Source organism: Hoplias malabaricus, unplaced genomic scaffold, assembly GCF_029633855.1.
Source record: "Hoplias malabaricus isolate fHopMal1 unplaced genomic scaffold, fHopMal1.hap1 H_3, whole genome shotgun sequence".
NCBI classification, from domain to species: domain Eukaryota; kingdom Metazoa; phylum Chordata; class Actinopteri; order Characiformes; family Erythrinidae; genus Hoplias; species Hoplias malabaricus.
Genome location: NW_027101326.1, coordinates 334,647 through 358,300, shown reverse-complemented (window position 1 = coordinate 358,300; position 23,654 = coordinate 334,647). Strand labels below are relative to the sequence as shown.

General features: G+C 41.6%; 1 protein-coding gene across 3 annotated transcripts in view; it reads right to left on the bottom strand.

Moving 5' to 3' along the window:
• Positions 1-16,918, bottom strand: part of LOC136686053 (RNA binding protein fox-1 homolog 2-like) — a 35,665-nt gene extending 18,747 nt beyond the window's left edge. The window contains exons 1-6 of one of the 3 annotated variants that reach the window (XM_066659538.1): positions 16,625-16,918; positions 15,228-15,476; positions 6,396-6,566; positions 5,207-5,359; positions 4,182-4,235; positions 2,430-2,522 (exon numbers count right to left, since the gene is read on the bottom strand). In XM_066659538.1, the coding sequence (XP_066515635.1) occupies positions 2,430-2,522; positions 4,182-4,235; positions 5,207-5,359; positions 6,396-6,566; positions 15,228-15,449 (693 nt within the window). In that variant the 5' untranslated portion in view covers positions 15,450-15,476; positions 16,625-16,918. The remainder of the gene's footprint in view (positions 1-2,429; positions 2,523-4,181; positions 4,236-5,206; positions 5,360-6,395; positions 6,567-15,227; positions 15,477-16,624) is intronic. The other 2 variants (XM_066659537.1, XM_066659536.1) reach the window with 2 other exon arrangements.
• Between the last annotated feature and the right edge of the window lie 6,736 nt (positions 16,919-23,654).

The window sequence follows — 23,654 nt, the reverse complement described above, 5'->3', positions numbered from 1 at the left end:
ATTTCCCTTCACACACACTCGCACATTCACTCACACCGACGGACACTTTTGAGTCATCAATCCACCTACCAGCGTGTGTTTTTGGACTGTGGGAGGAAACCAGAGCTCCCGGAGGAAACCCACGCAGACACAGGGAGAACACACCACACTCCTCACAGACAGTCACCCGGAGGAAACCCACGCAGACACAGAGAGAACACACCACACTCCTCACAGACTGTCACCCGGAGGAAACCCACACTGACACAGAGAGAACATACCACACTCCTCACAGACAGTCACCTGGAGGAAACCCACGCAGACACAGTGAGAACACACCACACTCCTCACAGACAGTCACCCGGAGGAAACCCACGCAGACACAGGGAGAACACACCACACTCCTCACAGTCAGTCACCCGGAGGAAACCCACGCAGACACAGGGAGAACACACCACACTCCTCACAGTCAGTCACCCGGAGGAAACCCACACAGACACAGGGAGAACACACCACACTCCTCACAAACAGTCACCCGGAGGAAACCCACGCAGACACAGAGAGAACACACCACACTCCTCACAGACACAGGGAGAACACACCACACTCCTTACAGACACAGGGAGAACACACCACACTCCTCACAGTCAGTCACCCGGAGGAAAGCCACACAAACACAGGGAGAACACACCACACTCCTCACAGACAGTCACCCGGAGGAAAGCCACACAAACACAGGGAGAACACACCACACTCCTCACAGACAGTCACCCGGAGCGGGAATCAAACCCACAACCTCCAGGTCCCTGGAGCTGTGTGGCTGCGACACTACCTGCTGATTCATTCATCTGGGGTGATTGGTCACCCCATAGAATGCATTTTCATCGCTCTGTAATTTCAGGTGCCATTTTGTGGCCGAGTTTCTGTGGCTCCTAAACTCCAATTTTTAATAATACCAATCACAGTTGATTGTGCAATATTAAGGAGGGAAATTTTACTGACTTGTTGCAAAGGTGGCATCATATTGGTGTACGACACTTCAATTCAACCTTTTTGAAGGACCCATTCTTTGACAAGACATTGTAACGGCAGACTGCATAGATGTGGAATAAATGAAAACCTGAGCTCAATAATTAGGTGGTGGGCCTCAATACTTTTTCCATAAAGTGTACTATTACATAACTTGTGTTTCTAGGACCCCGATTCATCAAAAACAGACAATAACTAGGCTTGTTTAACTGGAAGGTAGTGCAGAATGTAAAACACTGAATGAAACCACTATGATAAAATGTACTAAATACTATGTACTAATGTTAATAATAAATGTTTTAATGTGGTGGAAATATCTAAGAGTCATACATTGTTTTTGAGATATAACCTACTCTTACTGGTAACCAATAAACTCATTGAATATGTATTTTTAAAAAATAAATACATTAAAGAAAATAAATAAATAAAACATCAAAGTAGAAGAAATGAATGATAATCATGCACCAGTTTACCACAGAACAGAAATCACATCTCTACCGCACACACACACACACACACACACAGATCAGGGACTGGTCTCTACTTCATGCTTTATTGCTGCTTGCTAATTGGCTTTACTTACCAAACTTAAACAGATGTTCGAGTAAGATACTCATGCATATCTAAGCACTCATCATCATACCAACTCACACAAGAAAAGCCCATGCCAAACACATTCATACACCAGCATACGATGGCAGAAAGGAACCCTCCATGCTTTAGATCAAAGTTTCATACTGCATGAAGAGAGCCATACCAACTCAACAAAGCACCAGGAAAGGCTCTAATTTCCCAGCATGCACTGTGCTCAAATCTCCCAGCATGCACTGTGCTCCAAACTTTCAACATGCTCCATGTGTACTGTCTGGCCAAAAACAGTGAAACCCAAATATTACTAAAGATTTTTAAGTTCCGTAAGAAAATTCAACACGGCTAACTTCAAGTACTTTGTAACAGGCTGAAAAATCTAAAACGACACCTATGCTTTGACTGGTCCCAAGCGTTGACAGGTGCAGTAACACCTTTAAAAGGCAGTGGTGAGTACTGTTTGCTTGCGAGCTGATGAGGTTAACTATATCACGCTTCAGTTTTATAATCACCAAGCGCTTATGCACAGTCACTAAGTGCACCAGGCTGTGAACCAGAACATCAAGTAAGGCTTTTTATAACCAATAAATTAATCATATACTGATTTAAATTCAAAACTCTAAGTACAGTTTACACATTTTCTCTGTGTGTGATAGTGTGTTAGTGTGCAACACTTTAAGTAGCAGTTGGTTTGCTCCTGGAGCAACAAGAGGTTCACAAATGTTGGTATTACACAAGTGACCTAAAGAGTTCCTGAATTTGTTTTCCTCATCACTGTGTATGAGTGTGTGTGTGCGTATATATCAACACTGAAAAACACTAAGAATGACTACCTCAATCTTCCTCCCCTCCACCAGTGTCCCATGGAGGCGCTCACGAGCTTTCTCTGCATCCGCACTTGCCTCAAATGTCACAAACCCAAAACCCTGTTGAAATATAACATTAACAACAGAGTTCAAAATTAAAGAAAAAAAAAACATTACTTTTTGATTTATACCGTTTATCGCCTTGTAGTTGATCAACCACAAGTTTTCCTTTTGTTTGGCATTGGAAGCACACGGCTACTGCGGCTAAAAAGTAAAGCTTATATCAACCAATCAGCATGGCACAAACTGTCAGCCTCGATTATTAATAGTAGACAGTAAGCTGTGCTTAGAAATTCAAACACATAAAATACATCATTAGAGAATAAGAAAAAGTGATTATTGTAAATCCCCATGTCCCCATTTTTCCCTGCTGTCCCAGGGGACCGAGATGTGCACCTATTATTGTGAAAAATGTGCTTTGAATTGTTGGTTATACAGGGTCAAAAATCACAGGCTAAAATGAAAGTGTCAAAACTAATAAACACAGTGGAGTTTGAGTTCCTAACTTGTGTTTATTGATAGTCAGAAAACATGTTATTTCTTACTAATTGAAGGAATAAGGTTTAAAAGACTGTTGGGAAACTCTAATAGGCGTCTTGCCTGTGACGTAGATGGTGGACAACAACTCTAGAAGCTGCACTTAATTTAATGCAAAATGAGGAAAAGGTGTGTTGTTTTTGGCTGCAATCATTCAATGTACAGTGGGACATCTGTGAACAAATGGCCCAAAGATCCCAAAATATCCAGAAAATGGACTAAATTTGTCCACTTTAAACGGGCACTTTGGAAAGGACCATCCGCTCACTCCGTTATCTGTAGCTCATTTCACTGGCGCTTTTCCAACAATATGGACATGTAAGGACACCAACGAAAGGTGTTCAAGAGCCTCTGTAACATGGAGGTAAACAGGGTAAGGACACTCACTTCGCCTGTTTTAGTTGGTGTTAGTTAACGTTAGCTTGACTCGCTAAACTCGGTGTCTCAGGTTATACTCGGCTACGTAGCTGCATTACGGAGGTTTATAGTGTCGGATGAATTCGAGTTCGACTTTGATCACATTTACAAGAATAACGGTACCTCTACATTTGAGTTTAGCTTATTGCTAGGCTATTGTCATGAATAATGTTGGTTATTTAGCTAGATACTGTCATAACAGTCAGTCATAACGGTGTTTTACCGCGGCGTTGTTCGGCTGTTGTCCACCAGTGACGTCACGGTCGCGTTCGAGAATTTCCGTAGCGAGCTCGGGTTTTTCGGTCAATTTAATAAAATTGTCAGTTTTAAAGCAAATTAAGCTGCAGTTTTCATTTTAATTCATACTTATATCTGTCAGTAACTACAATAATGTGGAATATTCATGGAGGTCCATTAAGTGGTGCTTAGCCTTTAAGAACTTGATGTTTAATAAAGTCATTGTGTCTAACTAATGTGGTTCAGGTTTCTATTGCTTTCTATCTACATTCACCTCAGAAATCCAGTGTAAAACTGAAGAACAGAAGTACAGTGAAGTAACATGTTTTGGCTGATATTGAATCCAGTGCTATAAAATGTAATTATATTATTCGTTTTAGAATGCAGATAAAATACATAATACATCCTATGCTGCTGTGGTGACCACACAGTGGAACATTTTCCAACACAGCTATAGCAGGATAGAGTTTAGAAGCAAAAAACATTTGAACTTGTCTGATGTTAAGAGTCCGGCAGCAATCAACACACCTTGGAGCCCCTCTCATTGAAGATAATCTCCACATCAAGAATCTTCCCAAATTGCTGTAAAAGAAAATGACGCAGGATTCAGTGTTCAATATTTAATTCATATCCACGTTTTTCTGCTTTTGTTCTTTATTTTACTTTAACTTTACTTTAACTGCACAAGTGCGCATTCGTTTGTAAAATAAGAAAGGGAAAAACAATAGGGTCCTATGCACTGCATGCTCAAACCCTAACTACCCTGTTTGGGGGCAGTTTGCTGGTTAGTTTGATGCACTCATGCACTCAGTTTCCCTATTTTCACCTGCCCTGACCACAAGAGGGCAGCCTGACCTTTTAAACCCTATACAGTCATAATTCTAAAAAGTAAAATGTATAATATTTACTGAAAATTAAATCACTTATCTATATGCAATTACATCATTAGATATATTATTACATTTATCTCCACATTCAACATATAACTTACACAAGTCATAGACTTCAAAGAAAATATCGAATTCTACTTTGTGTTTTTATTTTCTTCTAAATTCGTAAATCTCTTTTAAAAATATGATCTTTTAGGGTTATGATTAACAATTTCAGTCTTAAAACTTATTCCTCATATATTCAGGTAATATCTGATATACCTTCATTATTTAAAATTTATCTGGGATCTATGTGACATTTTATACTTGTTTTCCACAAGATAATTTCTTCATTTAGAATCAAGCAGCACAAGAGCTCTTTTAAGAAAAAAGCCTGGTTCAGAATAATCCTTTTGAGTGTCTATTACTTTAAAATGATAAGTAGCTACAGCTAACTCCAACCCTGAGTGCGCAGTAGCGAGAAGTGTGTGTGCAGACACTCATTTTTTATCAGTGTACACCAGTTTTATTTCTTTTTCTATGTAGTTTTTAAACTCTACAGACCCAGCCCTATACACTACACACAACAGCCAACGAAAAAAGTATGAATATAAAATATATTTATATTTATAAATAAAGCTTTCATAATTACTTAATCATTCAAAAATTCAAGTTTAGCCCTACCCCAAACATCTGCCGTAAATCAGGGTCCCGGAAGCGGAAGGGAATATTAGACACATGAAGTCGCTTTGGTGTCTGTTTTGACTCCCCTTCTGTCCCTGTGACACTCCCACTGCACTGAGCTCCACTGTCTACTGGAGACAAGCCCTCCGCCTGCTACAGAGACAAAGCCAGGACACATACAGGACACAAGTGAGAAAGGTTTAAACAATTGGTGATATATGTAACATTTTAATCATTCATATAGCAGCAAACAACTAATTTTTATCTTTGTAAAATATAGTGGAGTGAAGGCATCCAGGGCAAAGATTGAAATCACACAGCTTCTGTATTTGTTGTTCTCTGCTGTTTGTTTTCAAAGCCAGTGCAAGCACTGGCCCTCCCCATGTTTAGCTTTGCCCCCCCCCCAGAAAGAGACAAGGCACTGACTGTCCCCACAGCATTGTGCATGAAGTTCAGTTGAAACCAACCATCCAAATTTTCCTCCACCAAAAAAACAACAAACTAAAATAAACTCTGAATTGGCATTTCTTCTCCTCAATGCATAGTCGATGGGCTCTGCTTGACTCTGCACTCTTTTCCAGCTAACTGCCTGATATATTGCTGTTTTCTACCAAACAGTGCAACTGGAGGAGCCTGCTTATGGAAATGCTCTATAAAAATATAATGTATTATTATTTTTATAATTATATTTCATATTTAAATAAGAATTTTCACTAATGGTTGTTGCACATTCACTTTTGCACATTTTGCGTTTGCACTTTACAGTTAATCTCTGCCATCACAGATTATTATATTTAACTTATGTTATGTATTTATTTTACACTACTTTTTTCACTAGTTTTAGGCACCCAAGAAAATGAGATTAAAAAGCTATTCATCTGGGCAGAAAATACTCGGTCAGTCAAAAATTAAAGATAAATAAAAATTATTTAAATATTTGATGTCCCAGAGTTGTCTTCCAAAGACAATGGAAACTTTAATGAAGGCAAAGCGTTATATTTCCTTGTTGAGGCTTCAGTAGAATTTTTAGTTCCATATAGAAAATGCACAATGGCCTCTCTGTGCAAGAGGTAATTAGGTTAAAAATAGCTTTAATTCATGTTTATCATATATTATATCTTATATAAATATGTGCTAGTGTTTGAGGCGTGTTTTTACAGAAACACACAAATACAGTATATTTCCTTACAGCTGTGTTGGTGGCAGGTGTGCAGCCATTGGCTGCTGATTTTGGCTCCACTCCTGATGATGCTCCAAACTCCACTCCTGATAGTGCTACAATACTCACTCCATTCTGGGAGGGGGTCAGGGCAAACGAGGAGGGTGGAACTACATTTCCATCCTGTATAACTGAAGAATCCTGGAAAACAGTGAAGAGGGTTAGTTTCAGACTCTTCATAAAATATTAACACTTCCATACATAATTGAGCTTTTGGCAACATGATATAAGCCCTCAAACACAAGGCTGTACATCTGAAGGCACCATTTAGCATGTACAATAGAGCACACACACACACACACACTCACATAAAACTGCACAAAAGCCAGATTTTTCATCAGGATCTGGGGACGTTATTGACTGCGGTCCAGGGGTGACTAACCCATAGCACTTTTCTTGTACAAAGCACTCAATCTTCTATTCATAATGAAATACATAGCTGTTGGGTCAAGACTCAGACTATGGTCAGGGTTATTCCATCAGTGCTCATTTTCTCTCTAATGTTTCTCAGCAGGACAGCCCAAGAAACACACCATGAAATCACTTCCCACGCACCAAAAAAAGAAGCCTCCGCAGTATCTGCCGCTGTGTCTCGGAATTCAAAAGCAGTCTCTTCACACACCTAAAGAACAAGCCATCACTCTTCCCCAGAATCCTATGTTTTCTCTTTCTCACAGTCCTCCAACACGGGGCAGATATCGCTCTGAAATATTTTCAGAGTTGGGTTTCAAAGCCATTTTCCCACTGAACAGCGCCTCTGTCCAAAGCAAGAGCAGCGGAATAAAGTCAAAGTAAACAGAGATAACGGAGCTGACTTCCAAAGATTTGACTCGTCAAGCATCTGGAATTGAACCTCGGAGTCAAATCAGTCTCTGTTTACAAATGTAATGTGCTGTAGTAGTTGTGTAGACGTACATTTGTGTAAATACATAGATTTTGGCTCCTGGTAGTAACGTGATTTTTTTGTTTTTTTGGGACACACACAGCTAGACAGAGAAATAGAAAGATAGGTGGAGAGAAAGAGAGAGAGAGAGAAAAAAAGATAGATGTGCTTTATAGAGTAATATATATATATATTACCCTAGAGAGAGAGAGAGATAGAGAGAGAGAGAGAGAGAGAGAAAGAGAAAAAGAGAGAGATAGATGTGCTTTATAGTTATTTATATATAAACCCTAGAGAGAGAGAGAGAGAGAGAGAGAGAGAGAGAGAGTTACTGTGATTTGTTTGTGGAGTTTTGTAGAGGGGCTGTGATTTACAGAGTCACTGTGATCATCAGGCTGTGGAAGTCTGTTTTGCAACTCAGAGGAATGATGAGAACATGTGGCTGCTGCCTGAGTAGACTGCAATTCAGCAGCAAGAAAACACCCAAACACACACGCAGAGTAGGAGGAGGAGACTGGACAAGGACAAAACCCACCAGCAATCACTCTCTCTCTCCATCTCTCCCTTTAACCCCCTATGTCCCACTCTACTCTTTCATCTATCTCTCTAACAACCTCCACTTTTACACCTTCACTCTTTCACCCCAGTTCTGTCTTTCCCTAATCATTCACCCTTACTTTATTTCTCTCCCCTCCACTGCCTCGTCACTCCATCCCCCTCCATCTAACAGTCTGTTCTTTGTCTTCTCTACACATCCTGTTTCATCTGGAACTGATTTTTCCCCTTGCCCCTCGTGCCTCATGCCCCCAGGGGACCATCCCCTTCCATACACTCACACTCAATAAAAATACACATGGGCACGCGCGCGCACACACACACACACACACACACACACACACACACACACACACACACACACACACACACACACACACACACACACACACACACACACACAAACAAACACACACACACACACACACACACACACACACAAACACACACACACACACACACACACACACACACACACAAACACACACACAAACACAAACACACACACAAACACAAACACACACACACACACACACAAACACACACACACACAAACACACACACACACAAACACACACACACAGTTAAATTTATAGCATATTAACTACACATATGTGGAGAAGCAGAACACAAAGCACATTAGATCACACAGAAACAATCAAAACATATCAGACCACCTTTCTCTCACACACTGTCTCTCTCTGACACACACTCAACCACTGAATGCTGAAAGTTAAACAGTGTGTGTTTTCAGTCTGAAATTACTGAGGGAAGATTTTGAGAAAGGAACACTGAACTAAGAGGGAAACTTCTAGAAAAATAGATGGTGGTAACAGGGAAAGAAAAGTGGGGGAGGAGAAAAGAAGAGAAAGAGTTCAACATCTGGAATCAATCACCTCACAGCACGGAACAAACGAGAGAGGCAGGGGGAGGGATGGATGATGTGGAGAGAGAGAGAGAGAGAGAGAGAGAGAAGGGAAAAAAAGAAAAGAAAAACAGACAAAATAAAGTTTCCAGAAAAAAAAAAAAGAGTAATAATGGGGAATAAGGAGTTTAGGCATGAGTCATAGTAGAGGAATGTGACTTATATTTCTTTAAGGGGGGCTGGGGGGATACCCGACACCACACACACAGACACACACACACACACACACACACACACACACACAGGGCGTTGTCTGTTTTTTCCTCCAACCCAAAACCTTCTATTTCAGGAAAAGCAAAGTAAAGGTTTCGTGGGCAAAATAAGGCATCAACCAAAAGACCAAATAAAACTGTGCGTGTTGTGCTGTGTGCACATGTGGGGGGGGTGTAGGGGGTGTGAAGGCAGACGTTGTAACAGGAGGTCAGCAGATGGTGTGGGAGGGGTGTATGACAGGAGAGAGTTCAGTTTTCAGTATGTGGCCAACATCTGTTCACACACACACACACTTCAGCATGAACTTGGTGTGTGTCCGGTGTCTTCAACTGCTATTATCCAAATGTGTTCGGTGGGTATAATGTATTTTACCTGCGTTCTGTGTGCGTTAAAACCAGAGGTTTGCAAAAAATAAAAATAAATAACAAAATTACACTCATACTCCCATCAAACTCAAGGCTGTCTTGGTAAACAATTAACGCTAGCTCACTATTTAGTATGGTGCTAACTGCCTTCCTAATTTCATAGTCTCAGACATTGGTTTATTCAGTTCCTGGCACACTTTAAAATACAAACACAATGGTTTGCCATTTTGCTGCTAATGTTTTTTCACAATGTGGCAAACTTCTGTTTACAGTAATGTATTTAGTGGCAGCTAAATGAAACAAACAGGCTACAACTATTTTATTCACCACCTTTGGTTGATATTATATTAATGTTCTTGATTATTGTGAATTTAAATGAGCTTTTTAAATGTCACTGGGCCTCATTCACAAAACCTTCAAAGCAAAGATTAATGAACGCTGCGTAAACACCACACTTTTTAGTAGAACGTGTGTATGTTTGTGAAATATACAAAGATTCGCAAACTGGGAGGGGGTGTAGGTTTCTTTGCAAATAACATGCCATTACCATAATCCCCATCCACAAATTTCAAATGACCGCCTCATACGGATACATTCGGACTGAGGAACCGCAGCAAAAAGCCTTCAGAATCTCTACAATAAGCAAAAGAAAACAAATGTTTGGAGCGGAAATCAGTTTTATTGAAGCGCATTCAAATCTGCACTTTTCAGTTTCATTCGTTTTTTTTTATATATGGGAGGCAATACTGTACAAAATTGTTTTACACACCTAAGAAAATGAGATTTAAGAAGCTAATATCTGAGCAGTAAGAGATTATAACCAACAGCATTACTGCAGAAATATGGATATTCTGTTAACTATGTTAATGTATTAGTTTATCTTTTAAACTCTCTCCTTGTGGCGGTGCAGTTTTACTTGAGGTTATCATACTTCACTGCGCTAAATAAAGTGTGCTGTTGATTTCACTAATTCATATGATCAAGTAAATAATCTGTTAAAACACAGTTTTAGAAAATAACATACTATTTTGTATATAATTGTATACAAGCACCAATATTATTTAGATAATGATCATTTTAGAAGCCTAAGACATTTGCACATTTACTGAAGTTAACCCTGCACCATTCCGCTAAAGATGTGGGAAGCTGCACGGAAGGTAAAGGAGTTTCTTCTTGATACGAGTTCAATCTATACGTTTGGCACATTTGACACTCTCGGTGGTCTCTCAAAGGGTTAAATGTCTGTGGATTTGTTTAAGGTGTGTTCGTTTTGTGTGAAGCAAGTTATAAAACATTCGTGGTGCACAACCACACACGGCACCAGGACTTGGAATAAACGCACGAGACGATGCTGCAATGTATCTTTTGGCTCAAACGCCCTCGCGCCAGTTACTGTGCATCAGGTATAACACAGCTTTAAAAATTAATTATTTTAACGCTCCAGTGTCCAAGGAGCCAAACATGGGCAGCTACTGCGCAGGTTGGGGAACAGTACGGGCTTCTACAATATTGCACAAAAAAAATACAAAAAAAAAATGGATCTTGACAGTGAACTGTTTAGAGAGACATCACTCAGCTAATAATCCATAAACCTGTCCTGGACAGTTCTCTGTGCCGAGCTGTCTGTTAAATCCAGCAACAGCGCAACTTCAGCGCAACACAGACTTTAAAACTTTTTATATTGCAATGATCCAAGAAACTGTCTGACTTCACGAGAAACCAAATAATTCAGCAACAAACTGCTTTTTAGCTACAGGAAGTTGCTCTGAGTAACAGGCCGTCGTGTGAAGTATCGTTTGATTATTAATTTATAAAAATATCTGAGTTTAAACAATTAATCAAATTCGAGAAAGATGACGAGGAAAGACATTACAGAAAAAAATGTGAGGTGAAGCAAGCTAAGGTTTTATATTTCTATATTAAGTATGCTTAAATTTCTCTCTTAAAGGCAATGTCTATAAATGTAGACAAACACCGTTCTCTCTGGTTTGTATACGTTCGGTTGTCTGATCTTTTAAGGTGGAACTGTATGTCTGAGAGTGAAAAAAATGACTGCTGTATGTGGCTTAAGTTAAACATGTCTGTATGTTTTATTTATTGTTTGAATTATCACAGAAACTCATTTTCTACTTGAGTTGTTAAGTTTTGTAGCACTTTGGGTCTGCGTTTACTTTCATGCAGTTTACGCTCTGCCAAATTTAGAGTCAGTTCCATCTACAGCAAAAATAATTCAATATTACCCCAGCTATGGAACAGGAACAGAGCAATATCCTCATCTGTTTTTTTAAAATTTCCAGATGCTGTTTCTCTTGCGTGGGCGAAAGAAAAGAGAGAGAAAGAAAAAAGAGAGAGAGAGAAAGCCTAGCATACCAGACCAAGACTTTACCCATTTACAGACACTGTAGCTTCGTGAACACATTAGACTGCTCTCAAACACCCTCAGAATTTTACAAAAGAGGTTTTTGGCTTGAATGTCACCTTTTTTTTTTTTGTATTGCAGATTTTGCATTTTTTTCTCAGCATGTTTTTATCATTCTAATTAAGAGTAATATTATATATATATTAATATATAATATGGCATTCAAATGCCTGTATTCCCAGATGTATGAGGAACTGAACCGGTGCTCAGGGTGATGTCAGCCGTTGCAGTGGATCAGTTTCTTTTTCACATGACTTTGTTGCTTGAGGTTATTGTGCTAATAAAGCTAAGCATTTTCATAACAATGACATCAGGAATGTTCATGAGACTACTACAGTTTTCAGGAAACTCAGCTGTCCAAAGCAATACTCATTAAGACCATTCCAAGATTTACAATACTGTCTAAAAATGGAAATATTGCTGCATAATCCCACCATTTTATCACCACCCCAGCAACCACTTCTTGTGAACCAAGTTTGTCCTCGGTGATGCTGATTAAAATCAAAGTTCCCGGGCTTATAACACAGAGTAACACAGGATTTTAGTAAATGGCCGCTCTAACAGTGCACCTTGCCCTAGAGGCAGGCTGAGAATATCACAACTCAGAAAGAATGCCCCTTAGAAAAGATAACCCCTGTCTGAGGGTTGTGTCATAACTCTGTGCCAAACTAAGGACTGTGTCTGCATTTTGGGCACCCGTTCGAAAACGCTGTCCGAGGTGGAGATTTTTTGAAAAACGCCGGTCACAGTTCTCATGTGGACGAAAGAAAACTGCATGTGCGCAAAAGCATGCCTCTCTCTGGCTGCCATGCAAATACCTCCTCACTCCCTGTATAGTGAAGTATGTACGTCATTAAAATACAGTACAATACACAGGCAGCTAGCAGTATATACACATAAATAACGCTTTATTAGAAATACATAATGCACTATTAAGAACTAGCTTCACTCATTTAACGACTTGTGCACTACATAGGGAGTATAGAGTGATTTAGAATCAACTCTGTGTTTCTCTCACACTTAATGGATGCCTCTCTTTAAGACCTTGTGCTATACACTGCACTATAACATGGTAGTAGTTGTTTGTTTACTAATAATATCATAATTATTATATGACTGTTATCTAGAAAATTAATCACCCAAAATAAGCACTCTATCTGAGAATGAATGACGCGTCTGTGTGGTAGTGTTAGCATTCATTCAGTACCATGTAAATTAGCGGATTATAGCCTAATAATCTCAGTACAGAAGTAAATTGGGACATTTTATGTAACAAATATTTCGCTTGTGGATTTCATCTGGAGTCAGAGAAGACTTTACCCAACTTTCAAACCCATGCCAGCATTCCAAATGGAGTTCTGCCTCCCGTTCAGTCTTCCCTCTCAGCAGGTCCTTTCCTTTTTTTTGCTCTAAGATCAAAAAGCAATGCTCATATATCATCTTAGTGTTTACGTGACTTCTCGGAGTATATCAACAGCACTGGAGATCATCAGACCACACAAGCCCTTCAGGGAAGACCCTGATCCACAGGGGTTTTTTTAATATGCAGGTGCCTGTTAATATATTTTAGGGGTGTTGTTACACTTATACAGCATATTTATGGAAAATATTGTCCAGTCAGACCAACCACATTCCCCTGAGTAGTGTATATTCCACCGCACAGAATCTCTCGCTGACTCCCTCTCTCTCCTTTGTCTGACTACTCCTCCAGCTCTGACCTCTGCGATCGATTGCTGTGATTGAACTCCGCTTTCTCAGCAATGTGCGACCACAAAGCTTAACCACACACAGACACCTTCATCACTTCTGCCTCTCAAAAGGTACTGACCCAGACGGTATATAATTTGACAGGTCGGAACACGAGCAGGTTTAACTTTAACTTTTCTGTCTGTATAAGAATCAAACAATCCAAATACAGAAACGATGGCGCCAGCCACACATTCAATCTATGTATGGTTTCCCATTGTGTATTTTTCTTTTTGAAAAATTTGGCACATGGTGCAATCACGCTCTATTCAAAGAGCCCTGCGACAGAATAAAACAGAAAATGGAAAAGTGGTTTTGAGCGTAGCAACGGCCCATCGCCCAAAAAAGAAAAAAAAAGCAGGCAAACAAGATATAAACAAGGCTCAAAGATTGATTTCACCATTTTCTATTTTGTCTCTGGTGCAGAACAATATGAAGACATCTGTTTTCCACATTTTCAAAATACAAAATGAATATATCAAACCGATATAAGCTTTACACGATCCTAAAAGAATCTAAAAGGCACACTTTCACATCACAAACATGGCACTATTTTGTAGATTTTCCAACTTTTCAAAAACTAAAGCTCCTTTAATGATGAGTGTCACACAGACCACAAACACACACTGAGAGTTGTGACGATATAAAAACTGTTCCCTGGGTCTGAAGCGTTAATACTGCTCACATACCAAGATTATAAAATAAGTGTAGAAAAAAGGTTAATGAGTTTGTGTTGTATATAACTGCAATTCAAAATTCAAACATTCTCCCACTTTTTTTGCCATTTAATGGTGACTGTTGTGTAGTATTAAAATATTAAAATATGGCAATTGCCATTTTATTACGTACAGTACCTCAAACATCAATCTCTACATCTTTATATCACAAGTAGTTTTGGATACAATATTATCCCCAAGAACAGAACAAATCGATGGACATGCTTTTGCAGCTCTTTTTTTAAAGGAACTCATAACAAATATAAATTCCTTTTCAGTTTTCCTTTTTTACATTTTTAATACCACACAAGTTACTATAAAAATGACAAAACAGCTGGAGAATTTTTACATTTTAAATTACAATTGTATGCTGGACACAAACAAAATAAATAAAGCTTTAAAACTTATATACACACCTCACATAAAAAAATAAGAATGGTATCAATGTGAATTAGGGTTCAACCTTGTTGTATGATTAACAGTCCCTGGGCAAGATTCCTAATGCAACTGTGTAACTATAGTAACACAGTGAATCATTCTAGATAAGAGCGTGTGCCATACATTTTAAATTAAAACCTTTTCTGGGCAGGGTTTTACGTAAAAGATGCCACTAAAACATTTACTACGAGTTGTGAATATGTTCAAATGAACATCACAATAAAAATGAGATTGTAATGTGACCATAAAGAGGAAGCAGCTGATAACAGTAATTCAGTGATTATAATTTTAAATATCAAAGTGTATTTTTTTTTAAATCATCACATATCAAGATGCTAACTGATGCTGGCTTGTGTTAAACATGTAGTGGTGTTAACCTGTTTGACTGAGCTTCTTTCCTTGGAGTTGCACTCTGTGTTTGCGTATGCTGATAGCGAATAAGACACTAATTGAACTTAAAAGTCTATTTTAAAGTACATTTGAAATAACACACACACTCATCGTTTTCACATCCCCACAGACGCCACACCCTCTCTTCTTACCTGTCCGAGTTCTCCGGCTCCATCCATCCGTGGCCGTTTACACTCTGCTGCGGTGGCTGGAGTGTGTGTGAGAGAGAGTGTATGAGTGTCAGGCTCTGGGTCACCTCTCTTCAGTCCCCGTAACGCACTGGCTGGGTTGTTTGTGTGTCCAGCAGCCGAAGGGTCCGTGTCCATCATCCCCCGGCTGACCGGCAGCATCACTGCGGCTACGTCCGTCGACATTAACAGCAAAGGACAAGACAGACCTGTCTGTTTGGGACATATGTTAAAACTTTAATGATCCTGGAAGCGACAGAAGAAACATATACCACACAGTCTCAAATAAACACATATCCTGACTCAAGGATGTATAAAAGTGTATATAAAAAGAGCACACCTTTTTGATTACCTCAACTTTAACAGCATTTACTAATATTATGCCTAACCCTGAATGATTTTAAGTCTTGATGTGTCTGTGTTTTATTTTAAACCAGATTAGGGTCCATTTTATACCGAACCGGTCTAATTTATCTAATCCTGTGTTTGTTTTACCCCTAACCTTAATTATTTCCTGGGGTTTTTCCAGTCAATTTTAAACACCTAGGTTTATTATAATACTTTAATACTAAGTCTGTTATAAATCCTTTAACCCTGTGTTTATTTGACTTTTTGCACTGGGTCCACTTTAACTCGAGTCTATATTTGTCTATCAGCCCACAACCGAATCTATTTAACCATAAGAGGGTTTATTTTGGTCATAATAATGACATTAGCGGCCTGATATTCTGACCCCGTGTGCCCTCTAACGTTACAGCCTCACTACAAAACACCAGTCTGATTCCCTCACAGACCTCTTACACTGGGCATGTGTCTCATCAAAATGTGTCCCCCCTCCCCCTCCCCTCCTTAATATCTGCCCCCCCTCCCGCCCTCAACTCACCGGCCACAATTCAGGGCATAAAACGATAAGTAAAAAAAAAAAAAACCAAAGCAGCCTAACGGATATTACAGGAGTCCAGGCCTATGGAGTTAATGAGAGATTAGAGGCCTAAGCCTAATTACAGCTGGGCTTTAATGTCTTTAAATTAGGAACTAAAAAAAAAAATAAAACGACGCCGTGGACAAAGCAGAAAAAGGCTGAAGGGCGATAAGAAATAAACCTATGAAAACATTCAGCGGAGCCAGGCGTTCAGAGTAACAAAATGTGACGGTTTTATCACTGTATATCCCATATGATAAAGGCCCTGTCCTAATATCCTTCTCTGCCCCTGTCTCTCTCTCTCTGTGGATCTTATTTCTCTGCAGTAAAAGCCTGCAATGCTAATGAGGCTCCTGTTATTCTTTCTCCCTCTCACCGGGATTCTGCTCAAAATATATACGTTTTAAAACAACCGCTGGAAAAGAGAAACAGCACATACCTGCGTTAGCCTCTCTCTGCGATAAGGCAGTGAAATCCCATGCTCTAATCCCGTAGTGTAATTGTGTTTAAATCGTAGAATAAAGCCAGTCCGCTTGGCTCTGGCTAATTAGCTCCATTCCCCGCTGCTGCAGCTGCTGTTGTTGTTGTACACTGCGCGGGATTGTCTCACTGTTCACTCGGTAACATACGTTCTGTGATTCCAACGCTCTAAGTCTTTTTAAAATGAGGTTTTTTTTTACGTTTTACTTCTTGATCTTCTGCTCTCTGGCTTTCTGCAGTGAACTGAGCCGCACGCACTCTTTCTCTTTCTCTCACATTCACTCCTCCTCCCTCACCATGACCCTCCTCCTGTTCTTCTCCTCCACTCTTCCCCTCCCCTCCTCCAGTCTCTCTCTCTCTCTCTCAATTTCTCACACTCACGCACACCTTTTCTTTCTCTTTCCCATAGCCTTTGTCCATCTCACCCCCTTTCTCCTTCTTTTCCGCTGTTTATCACTGGTTCTTAGGTTTTATATCGTTTCTCTCCTCTCCTCTCCATCCCTTTCTTTCTCAGTTCTCCTGCTGGGTTCTAGTGTCTACGACTAGGCCTGAGAAGCTGGGTTGACTTCTGAAACAGTGTCTTTACTGTCTTTGTCATTGCGTGTGTGTTGAACGTAAGGTTTTACTCACATTGTGAGAAATGTATGTGTACAAACATATTTTGTGACACCTTGTGGGGACAGTGTAAACCATTACATTAATTAGACATTTATTTTAAGATGAAGACATGGTTTAAGGTTAGTGTAAGAGTTGGAGTGATGCCATTGGTAGCGTTAGATGTGAGTGATGTATTTTGTCTTCACAATGAAGGGACACACATGCGTTTGTGTGAAGGAGAGGAGAGTGTGAATGTAAGAGTGGGTCTGAATAATGATCATTTTTTTCATCATGTTTCTCCAGCAGTGGGTGCAAACAGTCCGAATCTAAATCTCTGAAAGTTATGGAGGGGAGGAACTTTAATCCAGACCAGGAGGGTTTTTTAATTTTCCGGCGGCACGGTGGGGCAGCAGGTAGTGTCACAGTCACACAGCTCCAGGGACCTGGAGGTTGTGGGTTCCATTCCCCGTCTGTGAGGAGTGTGGTGTGTTCTCCCTGTGTCTGTGTGGGTTTCCTCCGGGTGACTGTCTGTGAGGAGTGTGGTGTGTTCTCCCTGTGTCTGCGTGGGTTTCCTCCGGGTGACTGTCTGTGAGGAGTGTGGTGTGTTCTCCCTGTGTCTGCGTGGGTTTCCTCCAGGTGACTGTCTGTGAGGAGTGTGGTGTGTTCTCTCTGTGTCTGCGTGGGTTTCCTCCGGGTGACTGTCTGTGAGGAGTGTGGTGTGTTCTCTCTGTGTCTGCGTGGGTTTCCTCCGGGTGACTGTCTGTGAGGAGTGTGGTGTGTTCTCTCTGTGTCTGCGTGGGTTTCCTCCGGGTGACTGTCTGTGAGGAGTGTGGTGTGTTCTCCCTGTGTCTGCGTGGGTTTCCGCTGGGTGACTGTCTGTGAGGAGTGTGGTGTGTTCTCCCTGTGTCTGTGTGGGTTTCCTCCGGGTGACTGTCTGTGAGGAGTGTGGTGTGTTCTCCCTGTGTCTGTGTGGGTTTCCTCCGGGTGACTGTCTGTGAGGAGTGTGGTGTGTTCTCCCTGTGTCTGCGTGGGTTTCCTCCGGGTGACTGTCTGTGAGGAGTGTGGTGTGTTCTCCCTGTGTCTGTGTGGGTTTCCTCCGGGTGACTGTCTGTGAGGAGTGTGGTGTGTTCTCCCTGTGTCTGCGTGGGTTTCCTCCGGGTGACTGTCTGTGAGGAGTGTGGTGTGTTCTCTCTGTGTCTGTGTGTGTGTGTCATCCTGTAAAGGACTGGCTCCCTCTCCAGGGTGTATTTCCACCTTGCGCCCAATGATTCCAGGTAGACTCTGGACCCACCGCGACCCTGAACTGGATAAGGGTTACAGATAATGCATTGCACAAGCAAAAGAATGGTTAGCAATAGAAGACTGGATTGCAATACATTAGCCATCAATGCATGAGGCTGATATATGCTACTGAAACCTATAGTAACGGAACCTATGGTTAGAACAAATTTCACAGTAAGACGGAAAGAACAGAAAGGTGCTAAAAGATATAAATAGATACCAAGGGTGTTCAGAGGGTGTTGTCCATATGAGAATGTTTCTTTTAGTAAAAGGAAAGGGTGCTTTTATAATCGTCCAGGTAATATTTCAATTGTCTTCTATTAAGAAATATTCAAAAAACCCAGCAGAATAAAAAAAGCAGAGTTTGCTGCCAGTGGAGTGTGATACTAGCACCAGGCCAAATCCCTAATAAAATATTTAGTTTTTACACAGTACATAATAACAAGTGTGTATATGTACTGACCAAATTCTGTATATTTAATTCATTCATTCATTATCTGTAACCCTTATCCAGTTCAGGGTTGCAGTGGGTCCAGAGCCTACCTGGAATCATTGGGCACAAGGCAGGGACAGTCCAGTTCTTCACAGGATGACACACACTCACACATTCACTCACACCCTCACACCTACACTCTCAGAAAAAAGTTACAGTAGAAGTACATTAATGGTTACTAAACTGTGTTAATGTACCTTTAAAGGTACAAAGGGAATATTTGTAAGTTTCCATAACATTGTTTATAGCATATATTTGAAATGATGTTTCTAAAATAAAAGCAACTTAAAATTCTATAATTAATATAAAATGTCACAGAATGGGGGCGGCACGGTGGTGTAGCAGGTAGGTGTCGCAGTCACACAGGGACCTGGAGGTTGTGGGTTCGATTCCCGCTCCGGGTGACTGTCTGTGAGGAGTGTGGTCTGTTCTCTCTGTGTCTGCGTGGGTTTCCTCCGGGTGACTGTCTGTGAGGAGTGTGGTCTGTTCTCTCTGTGTCTGCGTGGGTTTCCGCCGGTTGACTGTCTGTGAGGAGTGTGGTGTGTTCTCCCTGTGTCTGCGTGGGCTTCCTCCGGGTGACTGTCTGTGAGGAGTGTGGTGTGTTCTCCTTGTGTCTGCATGGGTTTCCTCCGGGTGACTGTCTGTGAGGAGTGTGGTGTGTTCTCCCTGTGTCTGCGTGGGTTTCCTCCGGGTGACTGTCTGTGAGGAGTGTGGTGTGTTCTCCCTGTGTCTGTGTGGGTTTCCACCGGGTGACTGTCTGTGAGGAGAGTGGTGTGTTCTCTCTGTGTCTGCATGGGTTTCCACCGGGTGACTGTCTGTGAGGAGAGTGGTGTGTTCTCTCTGTGTCTGCATGGGTTTCCTCCGGGTGACTGTCTGTGAGGAGAGTGGTGTGTTCTCTCTGTGTCTGCGTGGGTTTCCTCTGGGTGACTGTTTGTGAGGAGTGTGGTGTGTTCTCTCTGGGTCTGCGTGGGTTTCCTCCGGGTGACTGTCTGTGAGGAGTGTGTTGTGTTCTCCCTGTGTCCGCGTGGGTTTCCTCCGGGTGTTCCGGTTTCCTCCCACAGTCCAAAAACACACGTTGGTAAGTGGATTGGTGACTCCAAAGTGTTCATAGGTGTGAGTGTGTGAGTGAATGTGTCTGTGTTGCCCTGTGAAGGACTGGCGCCCCCTCCAGGGTGTATTCCTGCCTTGCGCCCAATGGTAGGCCCAGGTAGGCTCTGGACTCACCGCAACCCTGAACTGGATAAGGGTTACAGATAATGAATGAATGAATGAATGTCACAGAATGAAGTTTCTTAAGTCCCTTTATTTTCCGTTCTTGTTTACAGTATCTTTAATCTGTACACGCATTTCTCTGCTCTTGTTATTGTGTTTGTTCTGATTAACCCCATCTCTGCACCTTCACACGAACAAACCAGTCACAAACCGGGTCCAGTGATTGGAGGGATTCTGACTGTGTGTTTGATGCAGCACGGAATCATAATGATGCCTTTTATCCCATGTTTCTATGTTTAGGCTGAAGAAATAACGTCTGATTGTGTTGTTTTAGCTCAGAGTTTGTTGGTTGGTAAGATCCACATATTAATGATTTTAATGCGCTCCAATTCCTCACTGCAAAGCAATTAGATTTGAAATAAAAGATAAAAGCAACTTACTGTTAAATTATCCAAAACTGACCAATGAAGAAACTGAAGTCTGCTTCTGCTAGAAGGCGTCTGATAAACATTCTGTAGTTAAAGTTCAGAAAGAGCGGAAGAACAGGAAGGTGTTAAAAGCTTATATATAGCTACAGATAATGTTGGCAGAGTATTAGACTTTCTAAAGGCTTCTTAAACTAAACTAAACTATAGGAAATTACATTTTTTACGTTGTCCAGATCATAATGACATTATGTAACACAGGATTTTTGTACATTACTGTATATTCAAGTACATGATTGGTCCAAAACGCCTGGAGTTTTGTTATTTCTGAGAAATGACTTTCACAGTACAAAAGTGAAGCGCTGTAAATACTCAGACACTTCACACTGCATATTAATTATAGATGGTTTTTGTTAATTTTGTCAGGGGCCATGTACAAGAAAAACAGAAAAAAGAGAGAAAAGATGCTATGAACGAGACATAACCCACTAATTCATTTGCAGGTGCAGTCTCTGGAAGTGAAAACATTAAAGTGGACATATACCTAGTAACTGGGCGGCATGGTGGCGCAGCAGGTAGGTGTCGCAGTCACACAGTTCCAGGGACCTGGAGGTTGTGGGTTTGATTCCCGCTCCGGGTGACTGTCTGTGAGGAGTGTGGTGTGTTCTCCCTGTGTCTGCGTGGGTTTCCTCCGGGTGACTGTCTGTGAGGAGTGTGGTGTGTTCTCTCTGTGTCTGCGTGGGTTTCCTCCAGGTGACTGTCTGTGAGGAGTGTGGTGTGTTCTCTCTGTGTCTGCGTGGGTTTCCTCCTGGTGATTGTCTGTGTGGAGTGTGGTGTGTTCTCCCTGTGTCTGCGTGGGTTTCCTCCGGGTGACTGTCTGTGAGGAGTGTGGTGTGTTCTCTCTGTGACTGCGTGGGTTTCCTCCGGGTGATTGTCTGTGTGGAGTGTGGTGTGTTCTCCCTGTGTCTGCGTGGGTTTCCTCCGGGTGACTGTCTGTGAGGAGTGTGGTGTGTTCTCTCTGTGTCTGCGTGGGTTTCCTCTGGTTGACTGTCTGTGAGGAGTGTGGTGTGTTCTCTCTGTGTCTGCGTGGGTTTCCTCCGGGTGACTGTCTGTGAGGAGTGTGGTGTGTTCTCTCTGTGTCTGCGTGGGTTTCCTCCGGGTGACTGTCTGCTGATCAATCAAGTAATGATCTTAAAAGATTTCAACTTATTCATAAATGTGAATATTCACTCTAAAATAAAGCATGGAACATAATGAAACAATGTGTAAAAAAAAACATAAACTGCGTTTCATAATTTGATATTCATGACCATTTGGTTGGACCCTGTGTCAAAAATGTTATTAGTAACGTGAACTCTTGCTGTGCATATGAGAATATTGATTGTATATTAGCTTCAAGGTGAATTTATTTATTTTTTTAATAATGGGTTCAATACCACGGCTTCACATCTGGCACGGGCCAAAGAGTCAGTCGAGGTGAAATGACTTCAAATCCAGCTATAATTACCAAACTCAAGTCTGGACATGTTCCACCGTGTTTCCCAGCAGTGTGGCCTTCGGGCTGTTTACAGGTAAAGCTCTCTGTGTCCTGTGGAGCAAGAACATGTCAACCCAGGTTTAACTATAAACCTCAAAATCACAAAATCTATATATTCCATTTGAATACTACCTTTTGATGAACTTTGGAGCTGCTGAAGCCTAAAGCCAGACAGGGCAAAAATTCCACTTGTAAAACTGCGACAATGTGTTACTGTCGGTTTCCACTTCGCAGTAAAAAGATCCTTAATACAGTAATTATTAAAAGAAAATTAACAATGTCACAGACTTTTATGTTGCATTTCGCAAAAATCCCAGTTTTCTGGAAATGTAGTTGTACATTAAAGCAAAAGGGTACAAATAAATAAGCACAGAAACAAGCAGATAAAAGTCTTTCAGCACTTAGTGTGCTGCCTTGCTCTATGCAATTGTGTCAGCCAGCAGAATGTTAACCAAACTATATATATATATATAAAAGCTTACTGAATCACTGTAGTTGTAGTAGATCATTCCCACCTCCTGCTAACACCCGGAGGAAACCCACGCAGACACAGGGAGAACACACCACACTCCTCACAGACAGTCACCCGGAGGAAACCCACGCAGACACAGAGAGAACACACCACACTCCTCACAGACAGTCACCCGGAGGAAACCCACGCAGACACAGGGAGAACACACCACACTCCACACAGACAATCACCCGGAGGAAACCCACGCAGTCACAGAGAGAACACACCACACTCCTCACAGACAGTCACCCGGAGGAAACCCACGCAGACACAGGGAGAACACACCACACTCCACACAGACAATCACCCGGAGGAAACCCACGCAGACACAGAGAGAACACACCACACTCCTCACAGACAGTCACCCGGAGGAAACCCACGCAGACACAGAGAGAACACACCACACTCCTCACAGACAGTCACCCGGAGGAAACCCCCGCAGACACAGAGAGAACACACCACACTCCTCACAGACAGTCACCCAGCGGAAACCCCCGCAGACACAGAGAGAACACACCACACTCCTCACAGACAGTCACCCGGAGGAAACCCCCGCAGACACAGGGAGAATACACCACACTCCACACAGACAGTCACCCGGAGGAAACCCACGCAGACACAGGGAGAACACACCACACTCCACACAGACAGTCACCCGGAGGAAACCCACGGAGACACAGAGAGAACACACCACACTCCTCACAGACAGTCACCCGGAGGAAACCCACGCAGACACAGAGAGAACACAACACACTCCACACAGACAGTCACCCGGAGGAAACCCACGCAGACACAGAGAGAACACACCACACTCCTCACAGACCCTCCTTCTAACACTCATTTTAAATTTGATGCCTGCAACCAATTCCAAAAATGAGTAATTTTTTGAAAAGTTTCTGTTTTTAAAATTACTTTACAATGTTCCTCCACTCA